This window comes from Dreissena polymorpha, chromosome 3, assembly GCF_020536995.1.
Source record: "Dreissena polymorpha isolate Duluth1 chromosome 3, UMN_Dpol_1.0, whole genome shotgun sequence".
Taxonomy (NCBI): Eukaryota; Metazoa; Mollusca; class Bivalvia; order Myida; family Dreissenidae; genus Dreissena; species Dreissena polymorpha.
The window spans coordinates 95,453,958-95,480,541 of NC_068357.1; the positions used below are offsets into that span (position 1 = coordinate 95,453,958).

Sequence of the window (26,584 nt, forward strand, 5' to 3'; positions counted from 1 at the left end):
CAGTTTGAAGATGCGATGGCACTGATGCTTTTAAAACAGACGCAGGGATACCGTTTAAAAGGTAATGTTTCGTTTATTTAATTTCGTTTAAACGTTTAGAAAAATCTGTAAACGTGATACCCTTATACCCCATTTTTATAGGACAATATTTCCTTGTTAACAATAGTCAGTATAACAGAGCATTATTTCCATCTTTTCCATAATCAGTGTAATAAGGAAATATTTCCTTGTTTGAAATAGTCAGTATCGCAGTGAATTATTTCCATCTTTTCCATAATCGGTGTAATTAGGAAATATTTCATTGTTTACAATAGTAAGTATTGCACTAAATTATTTCCATCTTTTCCATAATCAGTGTAATAAGGAAATATTTCATTGTTTACAATAGTCAGTATGGCAGTGAATTATTTCCATGTTTTCAATAATCAGTATAACAGGGAAATATTTAATTGTTTACAATAGTCAGAATGGCAGTGAATTATTTCCATGTTTTCAATAATCAGTATAAGAGGGAAATATTTCATTGTTTACAATAGTCAGAATGGCAGTGAATTATTTCCATGTTTTCAATAATCAGTATAACAGGGAAATATTTCATTGTTAACAATAGTCAGAATGGCAGTGAATTATTTCCATGTTTTCAATTATCAGTATAACAGGGAAATATTTCATGGTTTACAATAGTCAGAATGGCAGTGAATTATTTCCATGTTTTCAATAATCAGTATAAGAGAGAAATATTTCATGGTTTACAATAGTCAGAATGGCAGTGAATTATTTCCATGTTTTCAATAATCAGTACAACAGGGTAATATTTCATGGTTTACAATGGTCAGAATGGCAGTGAATTATGTCCATGTTTTCAATAATCAGTATAACAAGCAAATATTTGCCTGTTTCACATAGCCAGAATAAGTGAAAAATTATTAGTTTCTTTTTCCAATGTAAGTACACCAGGGAATCATTTTCTTGTATTCCATCATCAATATTGTAAGTGGCCACCTTTTTAATAACTATTGAATCTCATTCTGGAGAAAATTGGGCTTAATGCATGTGCGTAAAGTGTCATACCAGATTAGCCTGTGATGTTTGCACAGGCTTATCAGGGAGGACACTTTCCAATGGCTACTGATAATTTGTTTAGAAGAAGTCTATATCCTTTACAAACAACATGTCTAGATGGATATTGTCATCCCTGGTTAGCCTGTGCAGAATACATGGGCTAATCTGGGACAAAACTTTATGCACATGGATTAAGCCCAGTTTTCCCACAAAAAGGCCCTATTAAACTTTATACCGGTAATCACAAGACCTCTCACCTCATCTGTGTCAGAGGCCTCATCAACCACAAGGGAATGTTTTAGGGACATAGTGGAGGAGGCCACCTCTATGTCTTCCTCATCAAGAGTTGTCATGTCTTCGTCGCCATCTGAAACCGTTGCTGGCATGGACAGGCGACCATAGTGCTTCTCCCCCAACTTGTACAATGGGCTCTTCTCTCTCTTCACTCCTAAGCCTTTAATTATAGTATACAGCATTAATACAGGATTGTATTGCTGATATAAGGTTTGCTAACTTCAATTGAAAGGGACACACATCATGTTTTTATAATTTCTTTAAAGAAAAGTGTCTCCATTTCCAGTGTCTGGTAAGAGTTATCACACTGATGATGTAAGACTTATTACACAAATGATGCAAGAGTTATAACAACTGTGAAGCACTAATTACCGCAACAATCTTGCACAAGTTATCACATTGATGATGAAAGATCACATTCATGATGTCAGAGTTATCATATTGATGATGCAAGCATTACCGCATTGATGATGTATGAGTTATCATATTAATGGTGCAAGAGCAGGGTTGTCATTATTAACCGATTGCCGATCGAATTCATCGGTTAAAATCGCCAGAAAATCGGTTGTTTTTCCCGAATCTTTAAAATTGCAATCGGAAGTTTTGATCACGCAAACCGACAATAATTGACAAGGAATAACCGTAGTATAGTAGAGCGACACCCGGTCATTCAGTCAGTCCGTTACCTCCGCCTAAGAGCTACTGTTTTCAATGAATTTCTCAGCGAGTGGCCAATATTGATTTTTCTAGCTGTCAATCAAATTCTTCTTGGTAAGCACGTCAACCAATCAGCGCACAGGCAGCCGAATACATGCCGACCCCACGTGAAACTGTATCAAATAGCTGTACATTTCACAGATTATTACTGACTGTATCTCAATGAATGTAGCACTGTAGAGCGTAATTCACTAGATTTTTTAGTTAGGGAGTGTGTTTCCACATATTATAAAATGCTTTTCGATTTTATACCAAAATAAAATATATTAGCGACCTCTGCGCTATGAAGTTTTCATTCAGCATCTAAATATTTAAGTCCACGCTTTCCCCGAGGAAGAATTACGTGATGTTATACATGAAGTCTAATTTTGGCATGATTATCATCTGTACATGAAAAACACGAGATATATGTGTCTCTGTTGCTAGAATTTTCTTCTTTTTTCCATGAATAATGAAATCTGAAAATGATTTCGGATAACACATTTAATTATATGCATTTGAAAATACTTCAATTAAATAATAAATTTTGTTATACAAATGGTCATAACACATAATGTAATAAGTACACATGTAGGTAAATAATGTGTTTTGAGATTGCCAAACTATGCATACATATAGGTATACATGCAAGAATGACCTGACAAGTTATATCACGATCCGGTATGAAAAGTACTCGGTAAAATTTAAAGAAAGACGCGTTTTTATTCTCAGATATTCACTTTCACTTTTGCAAACTTTTCTGAAAGGAGGTACATGTAACAGTTTAGATTGAGTCGTTGATTTGTTGTAATTACTAAATATAAACGGTTCTCAATGCTCTCAAATCGCGTAACGTGATTCACGCATGTTCAATGGGAATTTCCCAATCCCACAATTCAATTTGTATATGCACTTGCGTTAAATGGCGGACGACATTCATCGTCAATATTGGCCGTAATTTGGTTTTGAAAAAAAAGAAAACGTAACAATACAGGATTATCGGGTAATGGATAGAATTGGAACATGCAAAGATCTATCAATATAATATGTTTTTACATTGTACAGTATACTAAAAATGTGAAAATCTAAAAAATGTCTATTCTTTTTAGACCTCATTTGAACTTTTTATGCTATGAAAATAGCAGTATTTTGTCCCTAAAATGTCTAGAATTCGTTTTCGGTCGGGGGGCTTTGCCCCCCTGACCCCCCTACCAGGGCCTTGCCCTGGACCTACAACGGGGCCTAGGCAGCCCCCTTGACCCCCAGCCGAATCGGTTACTATTCCAAAATAATCCTTTGTTTACAATCATAATGACAACCCTGAAGAGAAATCAGATTGATTGTGTAAGCGTTATCACACTGATGGTATAAGAGTTATTATACTGATGGTGTAAGAGTAATCACTGTGATGGTGTAAGAGTTATCACATTGATGGTGTAAGAGTTATCACACTGATGGTGTAAGTATTATCACATTGATGATAAAAGTGTTATCACATTGATGATGTAAAAGTTATCATATTGATGATGCAAGAGTAATCACAATGATGGTGTAAGATTTATCACACTCATGGTGTATGAGTTATCACACTGATGTAGTAAGAGTTAATTCATTGATTGGGAAGAGTTATCACACTGATGGTACAATTGTAATTGTTATCACATTGCTGATAAAAGTGTTATAATATTGATGATGTAAAAGTTATAACAATGATGGTGTAAGAGTTATCAGATTAATGGTGTAAGAGTTATCACACTCATGGTGTAAGAGTTATCACACTTAAGGTGTAAGAGTTATCATGCTTATGGTGCAAAATTTATCACACTGATGGCGTAAGAGTAATCTTATTGATGGTGAATAGTTATCACTCTTATGGTGTAAGAGTTATCTCATTGACAGCGAAGAGTTATCACACTGATGGTGTAAGAGTTATCTCATTGATGGTGAAGAGTCATCATACTGATAGTGTAAAAGTTATCTCATTGATGGTGAAAGAATTATCACAATGATGATGTAAGAGTAATTACACTGATGGTGTTAGAGTTATCTCATTGATGTTGAAGATGGTGTAAAAGTTATCTCATTGATGGTGTGAGAGGTATAACACTGATGGTGTAAGATTTATCACAATGATGGTGTACGAATTATCACACTGATAGTGAAAGAGTTATCACACTGATAGTGTATGATTTATCACACAGATGTTTATTATTTAGCATATAGTTTTAGTTAATATAAGGGTATTTAATAGTAATACCCAGATAAACTATGTTATATAAATTTTACACTTCTGAAAACAATTGTGTATTACTGGAAGCAGTCTCCAAAAAGTATCCAGGGGTTGTTTTTAGGTATTTTATAACTTATTATTTAGACACTAATCTTAAATGTGTCACAGGAAACAATCATTGTTAAAAACTTAAGAGTTTAAATGCAAGAAACATACAATTTTTGATTTCTTACCAGGGTCTTCATGTTCTGTTTGCTCACAATCTACATCACTTTCCCCCTCGGCATTGGACTCTGATAATGCCTCCTCATCCCTTTTTTCCTCATCTTCTTCATCCTCATCCTCCTCTTCGTCTGATGATGTGGCCTTTGTGGCATAAGTTTGGCAGAGGATGTTGACAAATGAGGTCTGAAAGTCCTCAAATGAGACCTGTTAATAAAGTAAGGCATGCTTTTGTAACAGTTTTTGTAAAATAAAACACTTCTAATGAAAAGTAATGCAAAGTGATTGAAATTAGCTCTCAAGAATTGCACATTTTGAATCATGCTTGCTCTTATTCTCTGAATCATATAGACAGGCTTCATATAGAAAGGTTTCATATGGGCAAGCAAGTATCATTTTTCTTTATCTCCAGTACATGTAATTGGGTTAGCTTGGTCAATCATGTCAAATTGCTTATTTTAATGAAATAATACATTGCCTGCACCTTTTTCCTCAAATAAGCTATGCTCCTTAACTGAAAGAGGCATTTGGACTGTATTTTCTCCTAAATATACCATACTATACCTTGTATAACCCAGTTTTTTACCCAAAGATATCATTTCAAACTTAAACCAGCTTTTTAATAATTTAAAAAATCAGATATGTAAGCAATATTTCTTTTCATAATAAACAAGAGATGTGTTTGTCAGAAACACAATTCCCCCTACTGCGCGGCTTTGAAGCCATATATTTTACCTTTGACCTTGAAGGATGACCTTGACCTTTCACCACTCAAAATGTGCAGCTCGCTGAGATACACATGCATGCCAAATATCAAGTTGCTATCTTCAATATTGCAAAAGTTATTGGCAATGTTAAAGTTTTCAGACCGACAGACAGACTGACTGACTGACAGTTCAACTGCTATATGCCACCCTACCGGGGTCATAAAAACAGGCTTAGGTCTCTATCCAATAAGAAGAAAAAAGCCTTGACTACAAGTACAACCGATAACCTTGCAGGCTGAAAAGGCTGTTGTCAACATACTGCATGCGGGGAACATTAGGTGTGAACAAGGCAGCTTAAATAGCAATTAAAATATTTGAATAAACTATTTAACATATGTATTTGAGGTGTTTTCGTGCTTCATAGTTGTCAGGACTGTTCAAATTATTTGAGAAGCAAAGTGAAACTTATGAGAATGTGAAAATATGTCATCACATTGAAAGGTATATATAAATTTTGAAATTGCAGCAGTATTTTAATAGAATCATATCCTATCTGCCACCAAAGTATTATTATAATTCATGTGAAAGAGAAATTGTACAAGATTGAGTTTATATTCAAGCAATACTTATTTAAAGGTTTTAAACTAAAGCCCCAATAGTTTTATACACCAATCAGTCAGTATTGTATTAAACTTTTTTTACAGTGTCAATGATAATAGTGAATTTGTAGGTCTTGATACTTTAAGCATGAAAGGGAGACAACTTAAGACAATGAAAAAAGCACACATTAACAGACCAAAAAGCACACATAAACAGAGAAAATCTTCCTTTACAGCACCCCGCGTATTCTCCAAAGAATTACCTTTACACATTTCGAAATTATAGGGCCGTGTTCCTTGCGCTCAGGATCATAAAAATTATAAATATTTTGAATAGCAAATACAAATGTAACACTATTTGTTTTGTGATCGATATTGCAGACACAAGAAAAACGATAGCACACTTGTTAAAAGGGGTGCTAATGTCCTGTCACATGTTCTTGATAACAAAACTATGCATCATTTATTGCAGCATTTAATAGTCAGTTGTGCCTTACACACGGTTGCGTGTTCTGCATGGTAAAGAATGTAAGACTATTATTACAATGCTAATTCTCTCTTTTCTGGTAGATAGCAAGATAACCGTATTTCTTTTAATTGTATACCGAATGAACTGTCGACATGACCCTTTAAGCAGGTGGTTCATCAATACCAATAGCTAAGAAAAGCAAATTCAATCAGTTTTCTACTAAGCACATATGATGCAGGTCCTGGTGCATAAGATTTTAAAAATGTATTTAAAATGATAAGTTTTGGTATCAGTTTAAAGGTACATGTGTAAGTCACAGGGCAAAAGACCTGATTTGTGCATTTCTTTGTATGTTGGTGGTTGCCAGCCTCAATAGTAGGGCATGGTGTTTGCCTTCAAATGGCAGTGCCGGTAGCTGTCAAAACCGGTGCATATGTTCTAAGGTAATTATTTTGAGTTACTGCGTATAGAATTTTTTCAAATGCAGTTTCTTGTAAGCTTATGAAACCACCTTTCCAGTCATGTATAGTGATATAGTGGCTTATCGCTCGGTCATGGTGAAATTTGATATCAAAGATTGCAAATTCTATAAATAACAAAGAAGGAAATTAATTGGGGATGCGTAACCTGATAGGCAGACAACATTTCACAAACCTCCTCTGTGTCTTTCAGAAGCTCATTCACAAAGAACTCAGACTGTTCCTCTAGTTGTAACTTCTCGCACAGAAGAAACAGTTCTGTTCGACTGAGGCTACCAGAACCAGTCTGATCACAGGAGTCAAACACTTCTTTCAGTTGAGCCAGGTACATGTCATGCTCAGCGGATTCAGAAAGCCTCGAGTCTGACATTTTGCTCTGAAACTGATATGTAGTGAAGATCAATGTACTTGCGAATATAAAAAAAGTAAATAAAATAGAACTCTATACATCTAATATTGGAATAATCTATAATGAATGTCAATGATGTTTATTTGATGGAAAGCTGTGTGGCATGGACAGAATGTACATAAGGTTTTTTAACAAAACACTCACAAAGAGTCAGTTATGTTAGATGCTGTAGCATATCTCTGCTACTAGTCAAAAGTTAACCAATTAATCTGCACATTAATAGATATGATATAATAGTTATTAAATTTACAAGTCATTGTTCAATAAACATAATCTTCATAATAAATTTAAACATAAATTTATTAGATGAGTCAAAACATTAGATTTGAGCTTCTTCATTCGGCATTTACTCTATTTCTTGTTGAATACTTTGAAGTTTTGATAGTAAATATGCACAGCTCATACCTACTAGTATAGCTTATCTGGGAGTTAGTCCATATAAACGGACTCCCAGAGCTTTTGATAATTTTTACTATGGCAGCTTTGGGAGTCCATATTCACTCGTTCATAAAGACAAGAGCAGTGTGTGAATCAGAGTTTATTTACAGGTCCTACCAGCCTCTTCACGAGGTCTTTGAGGCTGAGAGTTGAATTATTGCAATTAATCATGGAGTCAGGGAATATTACAACTAGCACTAATATTTTCTAAATACAAATGTGGCTGCTTATATCCTCGTAATGTCATAAAAATGCTTTTATTGATGATTAATATAAGACCAGGCAAAACAATTTATGTGCATTAAAATTCGAGAAACAGTTTGCTTACACCAATGCTTCGACTTCAACGTTCAAAGCGTCATTGCCAACCATTTAAACTACATGTGTTTTATTCGTGTCAGTGATAATTCGTCATTTACTCAGTGTTTATTGTACTTACTATTTCGTTAACTTTTGGAACTTTTTTTCATTGGTTGGAAGCAACAGAATAATTGAGATTTTATTCATAATTTCCGCAATATTTTGAAGTAATTTATAGTTTCGACATGTTGTTGACATTCGATCCCGCGTCAGACTGCTTCTCAATATTGTTTACAAAGCTTTCAATATGCTGTGAAATATGTGTAAGTCAGTCTCTTACGGAAAATTTCCCGTGCTCATTCGGTAGAACTCGTGGTATAGTCTGTTTCAGCAGCATTCTATACATAGATGGTGACGTCACTACGTTATTATCACCTCTATACTTAGACGCATCACGCACCTCCATTTGGAGGCATTTATGACTACGACACAAAGAAGTCCGCGGATGAATGAAGAATTTGCTTTATAAGTAAACTTTCATGTTATGATTTAAAATTTAAGTATAATTTTGTTCAGTCTTACGGTCTTATGTAAGTATCAATTAAAATTTTCGTAAGTTTTCAACAATTTCGCTCTTTATTCATTTTTTTTTAAACTGTACTTTCACTTTCGGTTGTATAACAACATGTATCCTTTATTGACGAAAGTTTGCAATGAAATAGCGTTTTCAAAACCGCTTAAAAAGTTTCAGAAGGTGTATCTGATGCATGTTATGAATAGACACAATGTCATAGCTATATTGCCGACTAGTATGGGAACAATTTGGTATTTCAAGTGGCTCCATTTGAATTGCAAGAGAAGTTCAAATTGACTTGTTCAGTTTGTTAAATTTTTCACCCTAATTATATATTTTTTTATAAGTGCCTGATAGATTTTTTTCTTTAAATAATTGAGATCAATGAAAATTTTAGTAAACGCACAGCATTGATGTTCTATGATGGTCATTTTTTAGTGGAATAGTATGTTACAATAAAACAATTATAACTATTGTATTAATGAATTTAGATTAGGTGTCATCTTTAAATGGGGTAGTAATTCATTTTATGAGATTAGCACATTACATAGTTGAAAAATAAATAACACTTTAATGACTTACCATAGTAAAATAAAGTAGCATAGAATATGTTGCAGGTCATAAAATGTAAAACTGAAATTGAAGAAGCTTTACAAATATTTTACACTGACAACACTGCTGGTTTTCCAAAAAAAAATCCTTCCTATCTACCTGCCCTAGTTTTTTGGGGCAAATTTAAATATTATTAATATAATTGAGTTAAATTATTAAAATATCAATGTTTTGATTACATTAGCTTATTATATTATTAATAATAAATACTTTGCAAGGAAAGTCCAATTCTGTTTTAATTAGTCTTAATTAGGTACTAGTAAAATTGAAAATATCAGTGACATCCAAAACTTGGCTTATATGCGTATGAATGCATATTTTCTTTGACAGTTACATAGTACCCTATTTAATTGGATTAAAAACAACAAAAAACTATAGTTTTACAACCCAGCCCAAGTTGACTCAAACTGAATTAATTCATCAATTGATCCTATTTAATTATATTAAAAACAACATGTGTAAGATTTTGAGAATATCCCATGTATTCCTCTAGTATTCCTCTAGTACACCAACATGCACGTCTTTCTAATGATTTACATGCACTCCTTAAACAGTTTAACAAAAATAATGAATGATTAATCCAAAGAAAACAACAAACAAGCTGCTTCATATAAAAAGTTTATTACATAAGATTACATAAGCAAAATAATCATTTTGATAATAAATCAAGATTATACTTCAACCAAACCATTATAAATTTATTGTGGGGTGGGGGGGGGGGGGTAATGTAAGCACTAAAACTAAAATGGGGGAAATGTCTGGGGAGGGAACATCTTAGGGCGGGCGTCCGGAATTCCTGCTAAGGGCGACAGTGTTGTTAATGTGTCTTTAGAAGAAATAACTGAAGGAAAGTACTTAGTGGTGTATGCCCATCCAGAAGCATTTCTGAGCATATCAATTGGAACAGCAATATTGAATGCATTTGAAAGAGATATAACTGTTTCATGAATTGCTTTTGTTGAAGCCCACAAGTCATGGTCCTTTAATGGTAGCTTTCCTATTAGGGAATTTTATACTTATTTTTTACTCTACAATCTAGCTCTTTTGTCATAAAATGAGAAGTTTTATTAACCAACAGGTTTTGTGTTTGAACCTCACAAATTTTATAATACCAAAGTCCCATCATATAATCCTCATCACAATCAGCAGCAGCATTATCATATTCATCATCATCATCATCGTTAGCAGCAGCATCATTGTGTTGTATTATCAGAATTCAATACAAATACAAACACAACCATTACAACTCTTACTACTACTACTAGGGCTGCAACAATATACCGGTATATCGGTATATATCGCAATACGCAATCCGCATATTGTATTGCGATATGATTTTCATCATACCGGTACGAAAATTTTACAAAAATTCATTCACATTTCGTCCAGAAAAGCCATCCGAAATAATGATAAAAAGGTAAACAAAACAAAGAAGTGTAAATTATTTTTTACGTAAAAATAGCATTCTAAAAAGTGTATTATACGGAGTAGCGTTGTTACATGGGAGCATTCATTCGATGCTTTTGAACAGATTATCGTTGAATTAATTGCGCACAGCTGTAAATGTTTTGTTCGATTCTGATTTGAGCATTATTTGTAATCCGAATTTCAGAAACACGCTTCCAAATTTGAATGCTAAGGCGACAATTAAAAATTATAGGGTCAAATAAAAAGTGCTTTATCCTTTGTCTCAATAAAAAGCGCGCGAAAATTATACAGACATGTAGAACGTCGCATGGAAAGTATGGGTGTATTTGGTGTTGTATAAAAACGGGAACATCACGTCAGCTGAATTACGCGTGTTCAGTGGGAAAAACGCCCTGGTTGGACGTTATTTCATCACATCTTTAAATAGTAACAATTGCAAAAATGTATTTGAAACTTTAGAAAATTTGCGAATGTTTGTGTTTCTTATTATTCTTGAGCACATTTATAGTAAATTTTTACCAGAATTTGCTTTAAAATTAGAATTTATGGGATTACTGGGTAATTGGCAAGTTATAATTTTGGTACAAGTTAGCAATTTATTGCGATATATTGCAATACGGGTTTTTGAACTGACAATATATTGCAATACGGTTTTTGGCGTATTGTTGCAGCACTAACTACTACTACTACTAATTAATTAATTATCTACTACTACAACAAGAACAACAACTACGACTACTACTACTGATCTTACTTCTACTACTACTAGTCTACTACTACTAGTCTACTACCCAGCGGACATCATTCTCTACACCATAGCGACCATGAATTAATATTTGATGCCATGTACAACATAATTCACCTTATTAGGCCTAACAAAAAAATATGTTTGTTTCCACTGACATGGCCAAAAAAATTAGGGTAGGTAGGTAGGCAAATAATTTTATTTTTAAAAATATTTTTTTTTTAGAAAATGTCGTACATGGTGCATCTTCTTCTCATTTTTTTGTGTATAACTGTATGTACAATAAATTTGATGATGTATGTACTGCAATATGGCTTTATTTAAATGCTTTAATGAAATAAAAACTTGCTGTTCATTAATTTTGCATTTGTTGCTTTCCTTATTTCCGAGTTTAATGTTGACTTCTGGCAGCGGCTTTAATAGTCCATTTTATTACCAATAAAAGGCATTACTAAAGTCGCAGTAAGCTTGACCCTCAGTGTCTATAGGAATTCAGTGTTGTTATACTTTCCGTTCCTCTGGAATCATGGAGTATATACTATATTATTTATAATTTATAATATATTAAACAGCCCAAAAGCCATGCTTGGGGGACGCGAGTGGTGTTGCATGTAACATTAACACCATGAACAGACCCAATCAAACTGGGTGTGCTATTATATTTCTTGGATGCAGTTTATGCTTCCAAAGGACCACATTTTCAGATTATATTATGTTCTGGTGTCGTGAGGTCTATCTACCAGGGCTAGCGCTGTCCCAAAATTTCTTTGAGCCGACCAGCTGAGCTGCGCGAAAACTGGTTTTGAAATAATTATATACACATTTAATATCAACTTGATTATATTCTTTTAATGACAACAAGGGCATATCACATATCATAATGTAACATACATTTTTCAATATACAAATAATTAGTATGGTACTTGTCAAAGTACAAACATAAGTTATTTTATAGATGAACATTTAATAGGGGTGTCGATTGTTCCAAATTTGAAATCCTGAAAATTAGGCCGGGGGTCTTGGAACCGCAGCCGCAGGAATCCAACAGGAATAAAGGGCAGATCCACCAACCCATCCAGAGCCTTTACTAATTGTTCTTTTTTATAGTCTGTCCAATTGTATTTTCAGGTGAATACAATTTAAAATATTAGAAACCACACCGTCCGTATCACCGCATGTGCATTCGTAATTCTATTTCTTCTATAAAGAACTTCGAAAATAAATTATAATCGACGAAAAATAATTACTGTATCCGAAAACGACAGTCCGAAAAATTGTACGCGTTTGCCACATTAATTAAAATGTGCATATCGTTTGACTGCAGACATTGCAAAACCTAGCAAGTATACAGTGTGGTTGCCATATTGCTTTACAATAGCATTTTTGTGGGTAAAAAACAACTTAATTATCACCTTTTAATTTCAAACGATAATCGGCAAAAAGGTGTAACATCGTCGAAATAGAACTAATTATTTAATTATCATCCGTTAATTCAGATCGATAGTCGGGAGAAAGGTGTTAAGTAATCACCTTAGAAATAATTTATTTATTGGTACGCTTCTTTTGATTTGCTAATCTTTAAATACGACGTTTGCCAACGGCCGCTATATTGTTGGCAGACGACAAGATCAACTGACTGTGTATTCCAAGTGTACAGTGTCTGCGCATGAATGACCCAATATCATCTGTGAGCAAACTCATTGCTGATTGGCCAGCTACCACGTGCGCTTCAATAACAATAAAAATGATATGCGGATAACGTAGACAAGTTTGACAAGTTTATTGACCGTCGCCGAAAAATACGCGGTCCGATTTTTTTCGAATTTTGGGCTCAAAAAAGATTAGGACCGGCGGCAAAAAATTAGGTAGGGTCGGGCCACCGGAAACAAACAATTATTTTTGTTACGCCTTACACAAAACATGGAATACACAAAAAGAATGAAAATGCTTTAAAATAAATGCAAATTTGAAATTTGAAACAAAACAACCTAAGCAATACATAATAAGAAACACTACATTATTGAAACACTGATACCATGAACATTTTAGGGTGTAACACCTTATGTACATGTACCAGACCTTTTATGTACTACCGGCACTTTGAAACTTTACGTACCACCTACATAAAATATAGGTGTTATTTCCATTCATTCATAGCAGTCCTAATAAATTAAGGTCATTCTCTAAACATGATTAAAGTCTAAAGAAGGAAATAATTTGATTTTTTTACAGTTTGAACATTAAGGTCATTCTCTCTTCTCTTCAAAGTATCACATTTCAATTATACAATTTAAGACAAACATTTTAGACTTTATAATCCTTAGTCAGGAAAAGATAAGAGACAAATGAATTTTTATAATTTACTTCAATTTCAGGTAAGACTAATAAATCATTTATTAAGTACTACATGTACTTGGGCTAATAAATTAAACTAAGACACTCAGTGACACTTAGACAATCTGACAAAATATAAAATCTATGGCCAATATAGATCTATAAGTCTAAATTCATAAATACTATCACACAAAATACATTTCATCAATAACACACATTCATATTAAATTAGTTATCTCTTTATATTATAACTATGGTACATAAAGTGTCAGATAGTGGTACATAAAGTGTCGGTACATAAACGGACTGGTACGTAATGTGTGACATTCAACATTTTAAAAATCAGTTAACAATATATGGACTTCATTGTTTTGCATATACGCAATCAAAGCATATTTATTAAAAATTAAAACACACTGTTCATGGCTGTATCTTTTTATTTATACATGCATCAACTATTCTGGTTATTAATACATTTTTAAAATTATATATAAACAAGAGCACCACATTATGGGTGCCAAGCTAGGCTGCGGTGCAGTTTTGAATAAATGAAATTTATTAAAAGAATTTTTAGAGGTTAGTGACCTTGACCTTTGACCGAGTGACCCCAAAATGGGTGTGGTGTGTAGAAATCATCAAGGTGCATATACATGTTAGGTTTCAATGTTTTAGGTGGAAGCACTTTGATTTTTGAGCCTATGTAAAGGTTTTAGCACGACGCGGACGTCTGACGACGAGCTGTCTATGACAATACCTAGGGTTTTCCCCGAAAACAGCCGAGCTAAAATTGAGCGCCATTAGTCCAATTTTTTGACGCTCTTAAATATTAAGCTACTTTTTATATGGGTAATGTTTGTAGCAAAGAATTTAGCCCATATAAAAAGTATCTCTAAATTCTTTGCGCGTCTTATAAATAAGACTAGAGCGCCATATAAATTAAATGGAAAACATACATTATGTCATTGTCAAGAAAAATAAAGCTGTAAAAATCTCACCTGCTCGTCTTTGATGTTGCAATTAGCACATTCAGCATTTTCAGTATCTACTAAATAAATATATGAAAGTGCCAAATGTCCAAGATACCATGACGTCCTCCTCAAAATGTTAGATCCTTTGAACTCCATTTATTTTATCCCTGATTAATCCTCTCACACATGAGGCCTACATGTAAGATTCCTTGTAATGTTCACAGCGTTTATTTTAAATTGTTTACGTTCTAAAATTTTAGCAGGTATTTAATTATAAATATTTATTTATGATTTTGATTTATTTACTATTTCGAAGATACAGTCTTGCAATGTGTGTAGTTAGTCTAAGTTACGTGTTTAGTGATTCTTACAAACAATAGACTGACATAAAAAGTGGCTCCTTTTGAAGCACAAACTGCATCCATGTATATATTACAGCTGGCCCGGTTTGATGGGGCCTGTTTTTGATAATAATTAATTACCATTTTTCACTTCCGTGTTTATTATGTTTACCAACGCCATGATGGAAAAAAGTCCGTTTACCACAATCCTTAGCGCGCATTCACACAGGTCAGTAAGACCGGTGTGACACAATGGTTTCAGCAGTATATATGTACGCGTAAGAAATAATCCAATAGATTTCAATCGCGTTATAAATAGATTTCCTCGTGTATTCTCGCAACACGAGTTGCCTCCTCATTTTATCACGCGTGTACTCCAAATAACATACAGAAACAATATGGACGAGCAAAAACCAGGTACTGTGTTTTCATATAGTTAAGTATAAATATGTTAAAGAAGACGTCAAAGCGAAAATTTGTTTTTACATATTGTATATAGTTATAGTACGTGTATAACAGAAAATAATCAAGATGCATGTTTTAGAGCTCTACTTATTTAAGTTTATTGTTCTATTTAATATCTTACAACATAGTCCTACTTAAAGCCATACTTGCTATTATGTCATTTAACGAGACAAACAAACACATATTGTACGTTCTTTTTTGTCAAATGCATGCCTCAAAATGTTAATTAATGTTGGTACAGTACTAAATTTGTAATTTTATTATATGTCTTAGATAAAATCAATATGTATAAGCTAAATATATAAGGAAATAAGAATGAATCAAATGAAACACATATATATACAGATGATCTAATGTGTCGTAAGTTAGTAGATTTGTGCAACTATAGAACATAATATAGCTCGTACTTACTCATGTTACTGAAAAATTTGTCGAACATAATTTTATGTGAAGTGAACGTATATTCAATCTAGTGCCGTACAAAAATACATCGCTTTTCGTCTAAATACTGATAAGTACATGCTGTTGTTCGATCCAATAAAACATGTTGCATGTTAATTGGCTCTTAATCGATAATCTTCACTTCAGCAGTTTTCTTAGTTACTCTAAAGCTATGGGTTTGATTGTCCTTGATATACAGAATATGAACAGAAAAATAAAGTCAGACCCACTCTGTGACATTTTGTAGAATGCGTAGATGTAATCATCATTGGCGTCGCTCTGGAGAGCGGAGACTAGTATGTAATGCATTTTTGTTTCGCTTATGGGAGGAGAAGTTATTTAACGGATCAATGTTTATATTTTTGTTTTAAGAATATCTTGCATAGTGGTGATTTTTTGTGTAAATTAGTGTAAATTAGTACTGCATTTGTGTCTATTACATTTATTACAACATTTATCGCCAATAATGCAAAGCTAATTGTTTTAATTAATAACTGATGCACAACTGATCACAGGGGAAAGATCACAGGGACTGGGCAAATACGCGAAACTTTCTGGTTTTGTATGAAAACAAAACATAATCAAAATATATTTATTTTGTGGTCTTTCTAATTTGCTTATTTAGTGGAGAATCAATGTAGTACGATATTTGACGACCTATGAGTTTATTGGAAGGCGTAATGGAACTAAAACGTACAATGTATTAGTTTATTAATAGACATATAATAGCGATCGCTATACACAATTTCACCAAGTAGCAGTACATAAATGATGTCAGCCGGAATAGCTCAGTTGGGAGAGCGTTAGACTGAAGTTGTTTCCGCAGTAATCATCTAAAGGCCCCCGGGTTCCGGCACGAACGGAACAGTTCGGCGGCTGACAATTTTTTTCAGTCAGGTTAATAAATATAATAAAGCTTTATTTTATGTAGACATTTTAAAATCCATTTTACTACAATTGGACATTTTTATAAAAATTAATGGATGCCGCATAGTGGCAGCGTTAATTTAATTTTCTTACATCACTTAAATATCTTATAAAAAATACACGTGTTTTTATATTAACAAATAAATGCAAGCAACATATCTATTATCCATGTATTTTTATGGTTTTCTATCATAGGTCTTAAGTTCTATCCCTACCACATATAGAGCGCGAAGCGCGACACGTTTTATTGATTGTAACAATGAGTTGCGATAAAGGAAGCAGCCGCTTATCAAGGAGAAGCTGTGTCCCAGCAACCCGTTTCCCTAGAGTCAAGCACTTCTCGGAGTTTTTTTTTAAGAACCACATATAGAGCGCGAAGCGCGACACGTATTAATATCCAGGTGGTATGGGCCCTTTAGCATTATCCGACCATTACGTCCATAGTTATCTTCCTTAGAATTTGAGAAATTTTGAAATCGTTGCTCGAAGTCCAAAATTTTCATCCGATTGTTCCCAAACTTGCACAGGTTTTTTATCAATGAGGACCCAACCCAAACTCTATATGAGCAATATCGGACCATAGGTCCAGAATTATGTCTCTTTGAATTTAAAAATAGAAGTGAAAAACTGCTTGGTTAGGTGATTATGTCAACATTTTTCATCAGATTCTTTCCAAACTTACAGTGTCTTCATATCAATGAGCATTTTTACCTCATTTAAAATGGGAAACATCGGGGCAATAAGTCCTGATTTTTTTCTATTAAATTTGACAAAATAAACAATTTCCACTTGTTTAAAAGATTTCACAACTTTCGTCTGAATCTTTCCAAACTTGTTAAGTGTTTTTACATCAGTATTACTCGAACCCTATTGAAAATGATGAATATCGGAGCAATAAATCTATTATGATCTTTAACTGAATTTCAAAGTATTGTGAAATGCAGCTTCTTTATGCAATTTACAGTTTTCATTCATTTTTTTTTTCAAACGTTTACAGTGTTTTCATATAAATGAGTACTCATCCCCTATCGTAAACGAGCAACGTAAGAATAAGTTCAGAATCATCTTCCATTGAAGTTGAGAAAAATATGAAATTACGCTTACACGATGAAGCAGATTTTTTAAAACCTACACAGTTCTGTTCCATTAATGAAAACTGCACACGGATGCCAGTAAAAAAAAGGAAACCAATGTAAATAAAATGAACTATGAAATATTTTAGGGGTTACAACACAAAATCATAGATAATGGTTATTTGGGGGTTATAACACAACATCATAAATAATGGTTATTTGGGGGTTATAACACAAAATTATAGATAATGGTTATACCAGTATCTTTTTCTATCTTGTTTAAAATAATCGGCCAATATATTAATATTTACAGTAGAAAAAAATCGTTCCATGTAACTTCATTGAGTGCCTTTTACACTAAAATTCCCGACGCCCTTTGATGCTTTGCATCAATACTTATCTTGTACACGTATGATATAGAGCTACAAACACTTTCATGGCTTACAGACCGTGTTACCAAGAGAAACCAAGTCCTTATTTCTTTGTTGATAAATGATGCATGACACAAATTGTTATACGAAACTTTCGAAGATACAATAACAAATCCAAGTTTATTCTTCAACGAATTTATAAAATGAAAATCAATGGTATGATATTTGAAAAGAGTGAATTTTAGTAGATGAGCTTTCAAAAATCGTTCTTAATATGGCCTAATACTTTTATCAGAATTCGTGTTTTCCTTTAAAATAACGTGTTTTATTGTAATTCAGGTTTTTTCCATTGAAAGTACGTGTTTTCGCCATTGAAGTAAATGTTTTCAGTGAAATGCCTGTCGGAGTTGGATGACTTCACGGCCACCCGGAACATGGACGACTACGCCGACCGACTGTGGCAACAGCGGGTGAAGACGGAGCGCGAGTCGGCGGAGAGCGATGACGACACCGGAAGTTACTCACCCACCCGCGAGAACTTCTACTACGATAGCTACTACACTGGGGAACACGACACCTTTCGGGAACAGTTCTCGGGTTCGGAAATATTGCACATAACTCGTCGCTAATTAGTTAACACTTAAATACCACTCTGACGAAGTACATGAGGGATAACTTGCTGGAATCTTCATGGACACCCTCTGTCATATACTTTCTTTTGTGATCTGCATTATCATATTAAGTTAAACTAAATTGTCCCTTTTAAACGTAGAAATCGCTAAATATTCTAGAAGAACAACATGTGTCGGTTTTTTCACAACTGTGACAACGTCTAGTTTGCACAATCATGACAATGGCACAAAGCCAATTTCAAACAGTCATGATATAGTGGATATTTAGAGATTTCAGTGTAAGATATCGTATTGGCATTTGATTAGTGGTTTATTCAAACATATTTTAATGAGTGTCGAAGCCACGAAAATAAGAACATGTTTCTTTTATATAACACCGAATTAAATTTAAAATATTTTTATATTAAAACAGACAATTTTTTCATTTCATGATCATAAATGAACAAAAATTAGCGATCTGTGCATTTGCGGTATAAAATTCGTGTATTGTGACGCCAGACAAATGACGTCATATGACTTCGCAATTAGCGATTCTCTGCGTCGTTGTTGCTCAATTATCTCTTTATGATTTTATTGAAGTGTATCTCTTTGTTTTCTTTCGCTGAAAATTTCGATTCGTTCTCAGACTATTATTTTATTTGCATTTTGTTATGTAAGGTCTCAAAACCTGACCCTTTAAAAAATTGAAATAATGAAAACTTATAATTTTACTCGAAACAAAGTTAAACGATCGAGTTGGCAGTCCATGGTATTCTCCGCTCATTCACCGCATAACAAAAAAGGTGTGATAAGATCAAATCTGCATTAAAACTATTGTTTCAGACTTTTGCATGAAAAGATATATCATATTAAAATTGTTATCTTATATGAAACGATAAGAACTAATTTGGTTAGGGTCAACATTTACGGAAATCGAACCTGTGATCTTAATTTTAAAGCTAGTCCATTACCGCTAGACCAAAGATCCACTTCAAATTGAAAATTATGTAAGAAACACTTTTTATAAGTTTGTCCAGCTTTTACTTATTTTTTTCCTCTGGTTACGCCACTGTTTATTATTAATGGTATAAAACAATCCAAGATAATAATCAGACATAACGATCACATTTGAAGAAAACACATACAAATCATATTATTAACTCTAACTTAACTATTAAATATTCTACTGTCCCTTCTATATAACCCCCAAACCGTTACGTTAATATTATTACCTCAGATTACCCATTGAAACGCTCGTCAGACGACATTCTGAACTCGCCGACTGCCAGCACACCGGGCGTTGCCATACCAACAAAGAGGTCACGTGGTCGACCGTACAAAGAGGCGTCCGTGAAGATCACATGCCTCAAGCCAGACGACAGACACACCAACACACTTTCAGTGGATTTTATCAAACTTCAAGAGGAAGAATTAGGTTAGTACAAGAACATGTTGACGTACACATTATCGGATTCTTTTTTTTTACAACATGATAACAAATATCATAGGTTCACAACCAAATACGTTTAATGTAATGACGTACTCAGACGTATTTGCCTTTTAAACTTCAAACTTTACCAGGATTTGGTTTCTTCTGTTATTTTTTTAGATCGGGATTAATTATCAAAAGTTTCCGTTCAAAACGCGTATGCTATTTATGCCGAGACAGTTCTAAATTAATAGTGCTTAACACCATTGCCGTTTATAAATCCTAAACGCCAGAAAATACATTCATTTACTCATAAAATAGTTATTTCTTACGGTGCAGGCATCCCCAAGAATGAGCTTGTCGGGGGATTACGGACGTCGTCCAAGCTTCCGCTAACGTGGTCGGCAGAAGAGTTACGGCGCTACATCCGGTCGTTGTTCCCAAGGGTACGCACATTCACATACATGAAATGCACCCAGGGTAAGACGCTGGATCCACTTCCGGACGACCTGAAGCCGTCAGACCTACGTAACCTCCTCGGCAGATCCGGCCTCTACATATTACCGACGGGGAATCTTCTACCAAAGGTTGGAGCACGGCTCAACCCTGCTTTGACTATTTATTGTTCCCATAAACATGTTGTTATTCTAATGCATTAAAATCATGAACCGGTATACGTCATTGAATTGAAGTAAAATGTACAAAAACCGATTGCGCCAAACGGGATTCAAATAAGTGGGTAATTCGGTAAAAAATACGTAGGTTTCCAAATGCATAATATTCTAACATCATTGGAAAGAACCCATTGAAGTTATTCGATCTTAGTGTTAAGACTCGATTATCTCACTTTGATCAAAGTTGAAAAGAGTCAGTGTTTGAACGAGACATGACGTCTTCTTGTTAAAAGTTATTTAATGCATAAAGTCTTAAGAGTGGAAGATTTGAGATAAAAAAAAACACGCGCCCTGTGCGTAGGGCTGCTCCTAATGATACACGCTTCTGTTTTCTTAAAATTTCATTTGTGCATGTAATGGCCATATCTTTCACTAAAATCGTCCAGTTCGTTCCGTTAAGTAATGTTTTGATTTCCGTAGGGTACAACCGAACCCACCAGCACAGTCGATCCTCAAGAAAGCGTGACTTCATCGGCAGCGAGCGGTCCCAACACGAGCACCGGAAGTGGCTCCGACCAAAGCGCCGCCTCTCCAGGGAAGCAATACTGGATCACAGTGAAAGTGGATGGGGAGCACGTGAGAAAAAACTTCCTGATTTTGTCTCCATACTTTATTTTAAGGTTTTTATAGTCGCAAATAGTATCAATGGTTGCGCCAACACTAAAAAGGAATGTTTTTACATTTATATTTTTGAAAACTATGGATAATATGCATGTTTTGCACATTTTTATTATGATTCGGATATCAGAAATATAGCACTGCTTTCAGTCGCGTAAGCAAGTACAGTACGGTTGATTCCCGTCGTAAAATTCCACCATCAAAGTTTTTCAAAACACAAAGTGAATTTTCATAGAAAAAAATAATGCAGACATTGCTGAACTCAAAATTTATAAATGTCTTAGAATTAACATGTACGTTTGTAGAAACGTCGAAAAAAAACACGTTATTTAAGTGCTTAACAATGATAACCGACTATCAAAACTATTTGTTTTACAAAACATACGTTTAGTCTGCGAACAAATCGAAAGTTACATATGTCTTAAAATTAAGATGTAGGTATATAGAAAAAAGAATAAATAACCGATTTTTTAAACTATTTGTTTTACAAAACATACTTTTCGTCTGCGATCAACTCAGGTTGTCAACGACGACGAGGAGTTCCGAATCACGCTGGACGTTTCGAGCTTCAGTCCCGACGAGATCACGTTGAAGACCAAAAATAGCCGCGTGGTGGTGCACGCAAAGCACGGGGAACGCATGGACGCGTATGGAATCATCGAGCGAGAATTCAAGCGGCAGTATATCTTGCCGACTGTGAGTTTCATCGATGCTTATAAGTTTAAACTATTTTTATGCAGCCGGTAGTGTGACACAGAGCGGTCGCTTTGTCCGTCCGTCTGTCCGTCCGCCATTCCATTTTCCGTCTTTTTTCCTAAATGCTTTATTGACCTTTATTGACCTAAAAAATGGTCTCAACCAATCACCTTGTGAATCTAGCTCTAAAGTTTAAAAGTTAGAGGTAAAATATGGGCATAATAAGGGACCTGTCTTTTAATGAGGCACCCGTGTCGATGATTCAGCTATTTTCTCAATTAATTAAGTGTTCAAGTTACTTTCTTACCGTGCAAATCATGCATAAGACGGTCGATATCAATGTAATTCTAAACATTATTGCGACTATAATGGTCACCATTATAATAAAATGAATTGCTTTTTTACAGGATGTTGACCCAAATGAAGTGACGTCTTCTCTCTCTGCCAATGGTATTTTGACCCTCAAAGCTCCAAAAATCCGCAAAGATAATAGCAAGGAAAGAATAATTCCCATCCGCTTCTCCGTTTGAGACTCACGAAAGTCCAAGGGTAATGACGTCACTGGAAGAGCTTGCGATACTACCCGTCGATGACTTCTATTATGATGAGTGGCATGACGTTACGTTACAGTTGTTTCAGATGTTGACTCTCTGATGCCGGCATGATATAGGGCGGATATAATAGAGTCATGTTCTGAGAAAACTGGGCTTAATGCATGTGCGTAAAGTGTCGTCCCAGATTAGCCTGTGCAGTCCACACAGGCTTATCAGGGACGACACTTTCCGCCTAAACAAGATTTTCGGTAAGAAGGGACTTCCTTTAAACGAAAAATACCATAAAAGCGGAAAGTGTCGTCCCTGATTAGCCTGTGCGGACTGCACAGGCTAATCTGGGGCGACACTTTACGCACAGGCATTATGCCCAGTCATCTAAGAACGCGACTCAATACTTCTATCAGTGATTTGATAGACCGTCCTCACCGGCCTTACTGCATCGACTTACTGTTGTTGATATTCATACGTGAAATAATCCATCGATTACTGTCCTAGACGTCGTGTAATTAAGTAACTCAGATTTACCTTTTTGTCAGGACTAAATAACTTCGATAACTCATTAATAATGTTATTTTTTGTTAGCTCACCTGTCACGAAGTCACATGGTGAGCTTATGTGACCCTATGTCCGGCGTCCGTATGGGCGAGCGTGCGTGCGTGTGTGTGTCCGTCAACAATTTGTTTGTGTAGACAGTAGAGGTCACAGTTTTCATCCAATCTTTATGAAATTTGGTCAGAATGTTAACTTGATGAAATCTGGGTTGGGATTGTATTTGGGTCATCTGGGGTCAAAAACTAGGTCACTATGTCACATAATAGGTCAAATAATAGAAAAACCTTGTGTAGACAATAGAGGTCGCTGTTTTCATCCAATCTTTATGAAATTTTGTCAAGATGTTTATCTTGATGAAATCTGTGTTTGGATTTTATTTGGGTTATCTGGGATCAAAAACTAGGTCACTAGGTCAAAAACTAGGTCAAATAATAGAAAAACCATGTGTAGACAATAGAGGTCGCAGTTTTCATACAATCTTTATGAAATTTGGTCAGAATGTTAATCTTGATGAAATTTGGCTTGGGAATGTATTTGGGTCATATGGGGTCAAAAACTAGGTCACTAGGTCAAAACCAGGTCAAATAATAGAAAACCTTGTGTAGACAATAGAGGTCGCAGTTTTCATCCAGTCTTTATGAAATTTGGTCAGAATGTTTATCTTGATGAAATCTGGGTTGGGATTGTATTTGGGTCATCTGAGGTCAAAAACGAGGTCACTAGGTCAAAGAATAGAAAAACGGTCAACAATTTGTTTGTGTAGACAGAAGGGGTCACAGTTTTCATCCAATCTTTATGAAATTTGGTCAGAATGTTTATCTTGATAAAATCTGGGTTGGGATTGTATTTGGGTCATCTGGGGTCCAAAACTAGGTCACTAGGTCAAAAACTAGGTCACAAGGTGAAATAATATAAAAACCTTGTATATACAATAGAGGTCGCACTATTACAAAGTCAGCCGTGGGAAAATCTATTTTAAAACGGATTGACCTACTGGCAATCCTTAATAAGAAATTTCGGCCAATCAGCGCCATCGTTATATAAGCGCATCAACCAATTAAAACGCCGCTTTTTAACCGCGTTAGGCCTACTCACTGTATAGCACTGCGTCTTTTTAACGCTTCATATAAAGGTTATATATTTTTAAACCAATAGATTTTTATTAAGGCACCGCACCAACACTGCAAAGTTTTATATTTATACCAATGGTACAGCCCAGTAAAATCGGGCTGTCCATTTTATGGCCGTTTTCGGCTTTTTATGCAGAGTTCTATGTTAAGCAGTGTGCTCGGGCAATGGTTTTTAACCGAAGTCCCGAGGGTAAATAACCCCAATAGTCAGTAGAGGTCGCAGTTTTCCTCCAATCTTTATGAAATTTGGTCAGAATGTTTATCTTGATAAAATCTGGGTTGGGATTGTATTTGGGTCATCTTGGGTCAAAAACTAGGTCACTAGGTCAAATATTAGAAAAACTTGTGTAGACAATAGAGGTCACAGTTTTCATCCAATCGTCATGAAATATGGTCAGAATGTTTGTCTTGATGAAATATGGATTGGGAATTTTTTTTTTTGTCATCTGGGATCAAAAACTAGGTCACTAGGTCAAATAATAGAAAAACCTTGTGTAGACAATAGAGGTCACAGTTTTCATCAGGTCTTTATACAATTTGATCAGAATGTTTATCTTGATGAAATCTGTGTTGGGATTGTATTTGGGTCACCTTGGGTCAAAAACTAGGTCAAAAGGGTCAAATATTAGAAAAACATTGTGTAGACAATAGAGGTCACAGTTTTCATCCAATCTTTATGCAATTTGGTCAGAATGTTTATCTTGATGAAAACTGGGATGGGATTGTATTTGGTGAGTCAGGTGAGCGATTCAGGGCCATCATGGCCCTTTCAGGGCCATCATGGCCCTCTTGTTTGTTTTAAGATTGCGATAGTTTAGTACCGGAATTTTGCAAAAGGTCTGCTGAATCAAATACAACATTCTGGCACAATTATCGGATGTAATTTATTAAAATCCATTAATAAACGGTACATAACTAACAATACCTGCAGATGAAATGCGCTAAACAAATCACTCTAAACGTTGTTCAATGGTACTCTGAATATGCTTGCGATATAAACTCATTTAAGTTATAATATATTTGCGTTTCCTTAACTGTCGGCTTAACACGCTGGCAATTTAAGAAGATCTTTATCATTAAGATATTTGCGATATTTTGGAGACATTTGTGTCAAGTGCGTCTACAGCTGATATGATAAATACAAGTTCTGTTTTGAAGTGCGGGGACTTTTGAATTACCGGTCTGCCACATGTGTGTTAAAGATTTGTCGAAATTAAGGTGTTCCTATTGTTCAATATAAAACGTGATATATCGTCAACTGTGTTTTAGCCTTTTTTCTATAATGAATATATGTATACACGTTGAACGTTAAGTACAAACTAGCTGCGAACAAGTCCTTAAATACGTTTACATGTATATCAAACCATGGAAGTGAGTGTTGAAAACTTTGCTGTTTTGAAATAAAATATTGCTAGCAATTGTTTTACTTGTACGGAACATAAAGCTGTATATACCCAAAATATAGAGCAAAACGTTTCCCATCTTGTCATTGAAGAACATAATATTACAGCATGTCTTTGTCATTAGATTTTAATGCATATTGTTAAAAAAAAAAATGGTATTCAATAAATTAGATTTCGACTCTTAGTTTCAGATGGTTTCGAACTGTCGCGAGAATGTTCAACAGTAACAATGCGATGATACGATGGCGACATTACGATATGACTATCGCATTGTTGCCATCGTTCTATCGCCTTGTCGCCATCGTACTATCGCATTGTCGCCATCGTACTATCGCATTGTCGCCCACTGGATTTTAATTTGTAACCACGATGGCCCTAACAGTATTCTATACAAAACCCACTTTTGTAGAAATATCCTTTAAGCATTTGCAACAGGATGTTGAATTGGAAGACTTTAGAAACAGATCATAGCTAAAGATGCGCTTTCATACTAAACAAGTTTTATACAAACGGTTTATACGTTCAATTTAAATAAACGCATAGATTACTTGTATCATGTCTCAATAGCAGCCAACTACGCTTCAACGAAACGGTTTTACATACGTAAAGAAATTGCACCTGCTTTGGGTTTGATTTCTAAAACAACACTAGTGCAATCCCCGAAATAAAGATCAGTTTCAGAAGAAGCCAAAACGTAGTTCAAAAGCACGATACTCAAATGCATATACAATAT

General features: G+C 34.7%; 2 protein-coding genes across 13 annotated transcripts in view; one reads left to right on the plus strand and one right to left on the minus strand.

Moving 5' to 3' along the window:
• The window catches only part of LOC127875386 (ninein-like protein), a 101,974-nt gene extending 81,816 nt beyond the window's left edge, over positions 1–20,158 (minus strand). For 6 of the 10 annotated variants that reach the window (XM_052420437.1, XM_052420435.1, XM_052420434.1 and 3 more), the window contains exons 1-4: positions 8,045–8,199; positions 6,934–7,140; positions 4,516–4,711; positions 1,320–1,516 (exon numbers count right to left, since the gene is read on the minus strand). In XM_052420437.1, coding sequence (XP_052276397.1) covers positions 1,320–1,516; positions 4,516–4,711; positions 6,934–7,128 — 588 coding nt within the window. In that variant the 5' untranslated portion in view covers positions 7,129–7,140; positions 8,045–8,199. The other 4 variants (XM_052420428.1, XM_052420432.1, XM_052420429.1 and 1 more) reach the window with 4 other exon arrangements.
• On the plus strand, positions 1–25,867 carry LOC127875388 (uncharacterized). 3 transcript variants are annotated; one of them, XR_008047389.1, is made up of 8 exons: positions 1–61; positions 18,575–18,781; positions 20,033–20,230; positions 20,564–20,811; positions 21,319–21,474; positions 22,036–22,212; positions 22,620–24,255; positions 24,665–25,867. XR_008047389.1 is itself a non-coding variant. In XM_052420440.1 (7 exons), the coding sequence occupies exons 1-7, from the start codon at positions 16–18 to the stop codon at positions 22,740–22,742; spliced, it is 1,155 nt and encodes a 384-aa protein (XP_052276400.1). In that variant the 5' UTR covers positions 1–15; the 3' UTR covers positions 22,743–25,867. The 3 variants fall into 3 exon arrangements, 2 of the variants coding, with proteins under 2 accessions (XP_052276400.1, XP_052276402.1); XM_052420440.1 differs by having other exon boundaries at positions 22,620–25,867; XM_052420442.1 differs by lacking the exon at positions 1–61 and adding an exon at positions 15,157–15,324 and having other exon boundaries at positions 22,620–25,867.
• Positions 25,868–26,584: the final 717 nt, after the last annotated feature.

Coding starts and splice junctions, on each gene's coding strand:
- LOC127875388 (XM_052420440.1), top strand. CDS start 16: ATGGCACTGATGCTTTTAAAACAGACGCAGGGATACCGTTTAAAAG. Junction 62..18,574: donor GCAGGGATACCGTTTAAAAG/GTAATGTTTCGT, acceptor AAATGTTTTCAG/TGAAATGCCTGTCGGAGTTG. Junction 18,782..20,032: donor CTTTCGGGAACAGTTCTCGG/GTTCGGAAATAT, acceptor TTATTACCTCAG/ATTACCCATTGAAACGCTCG.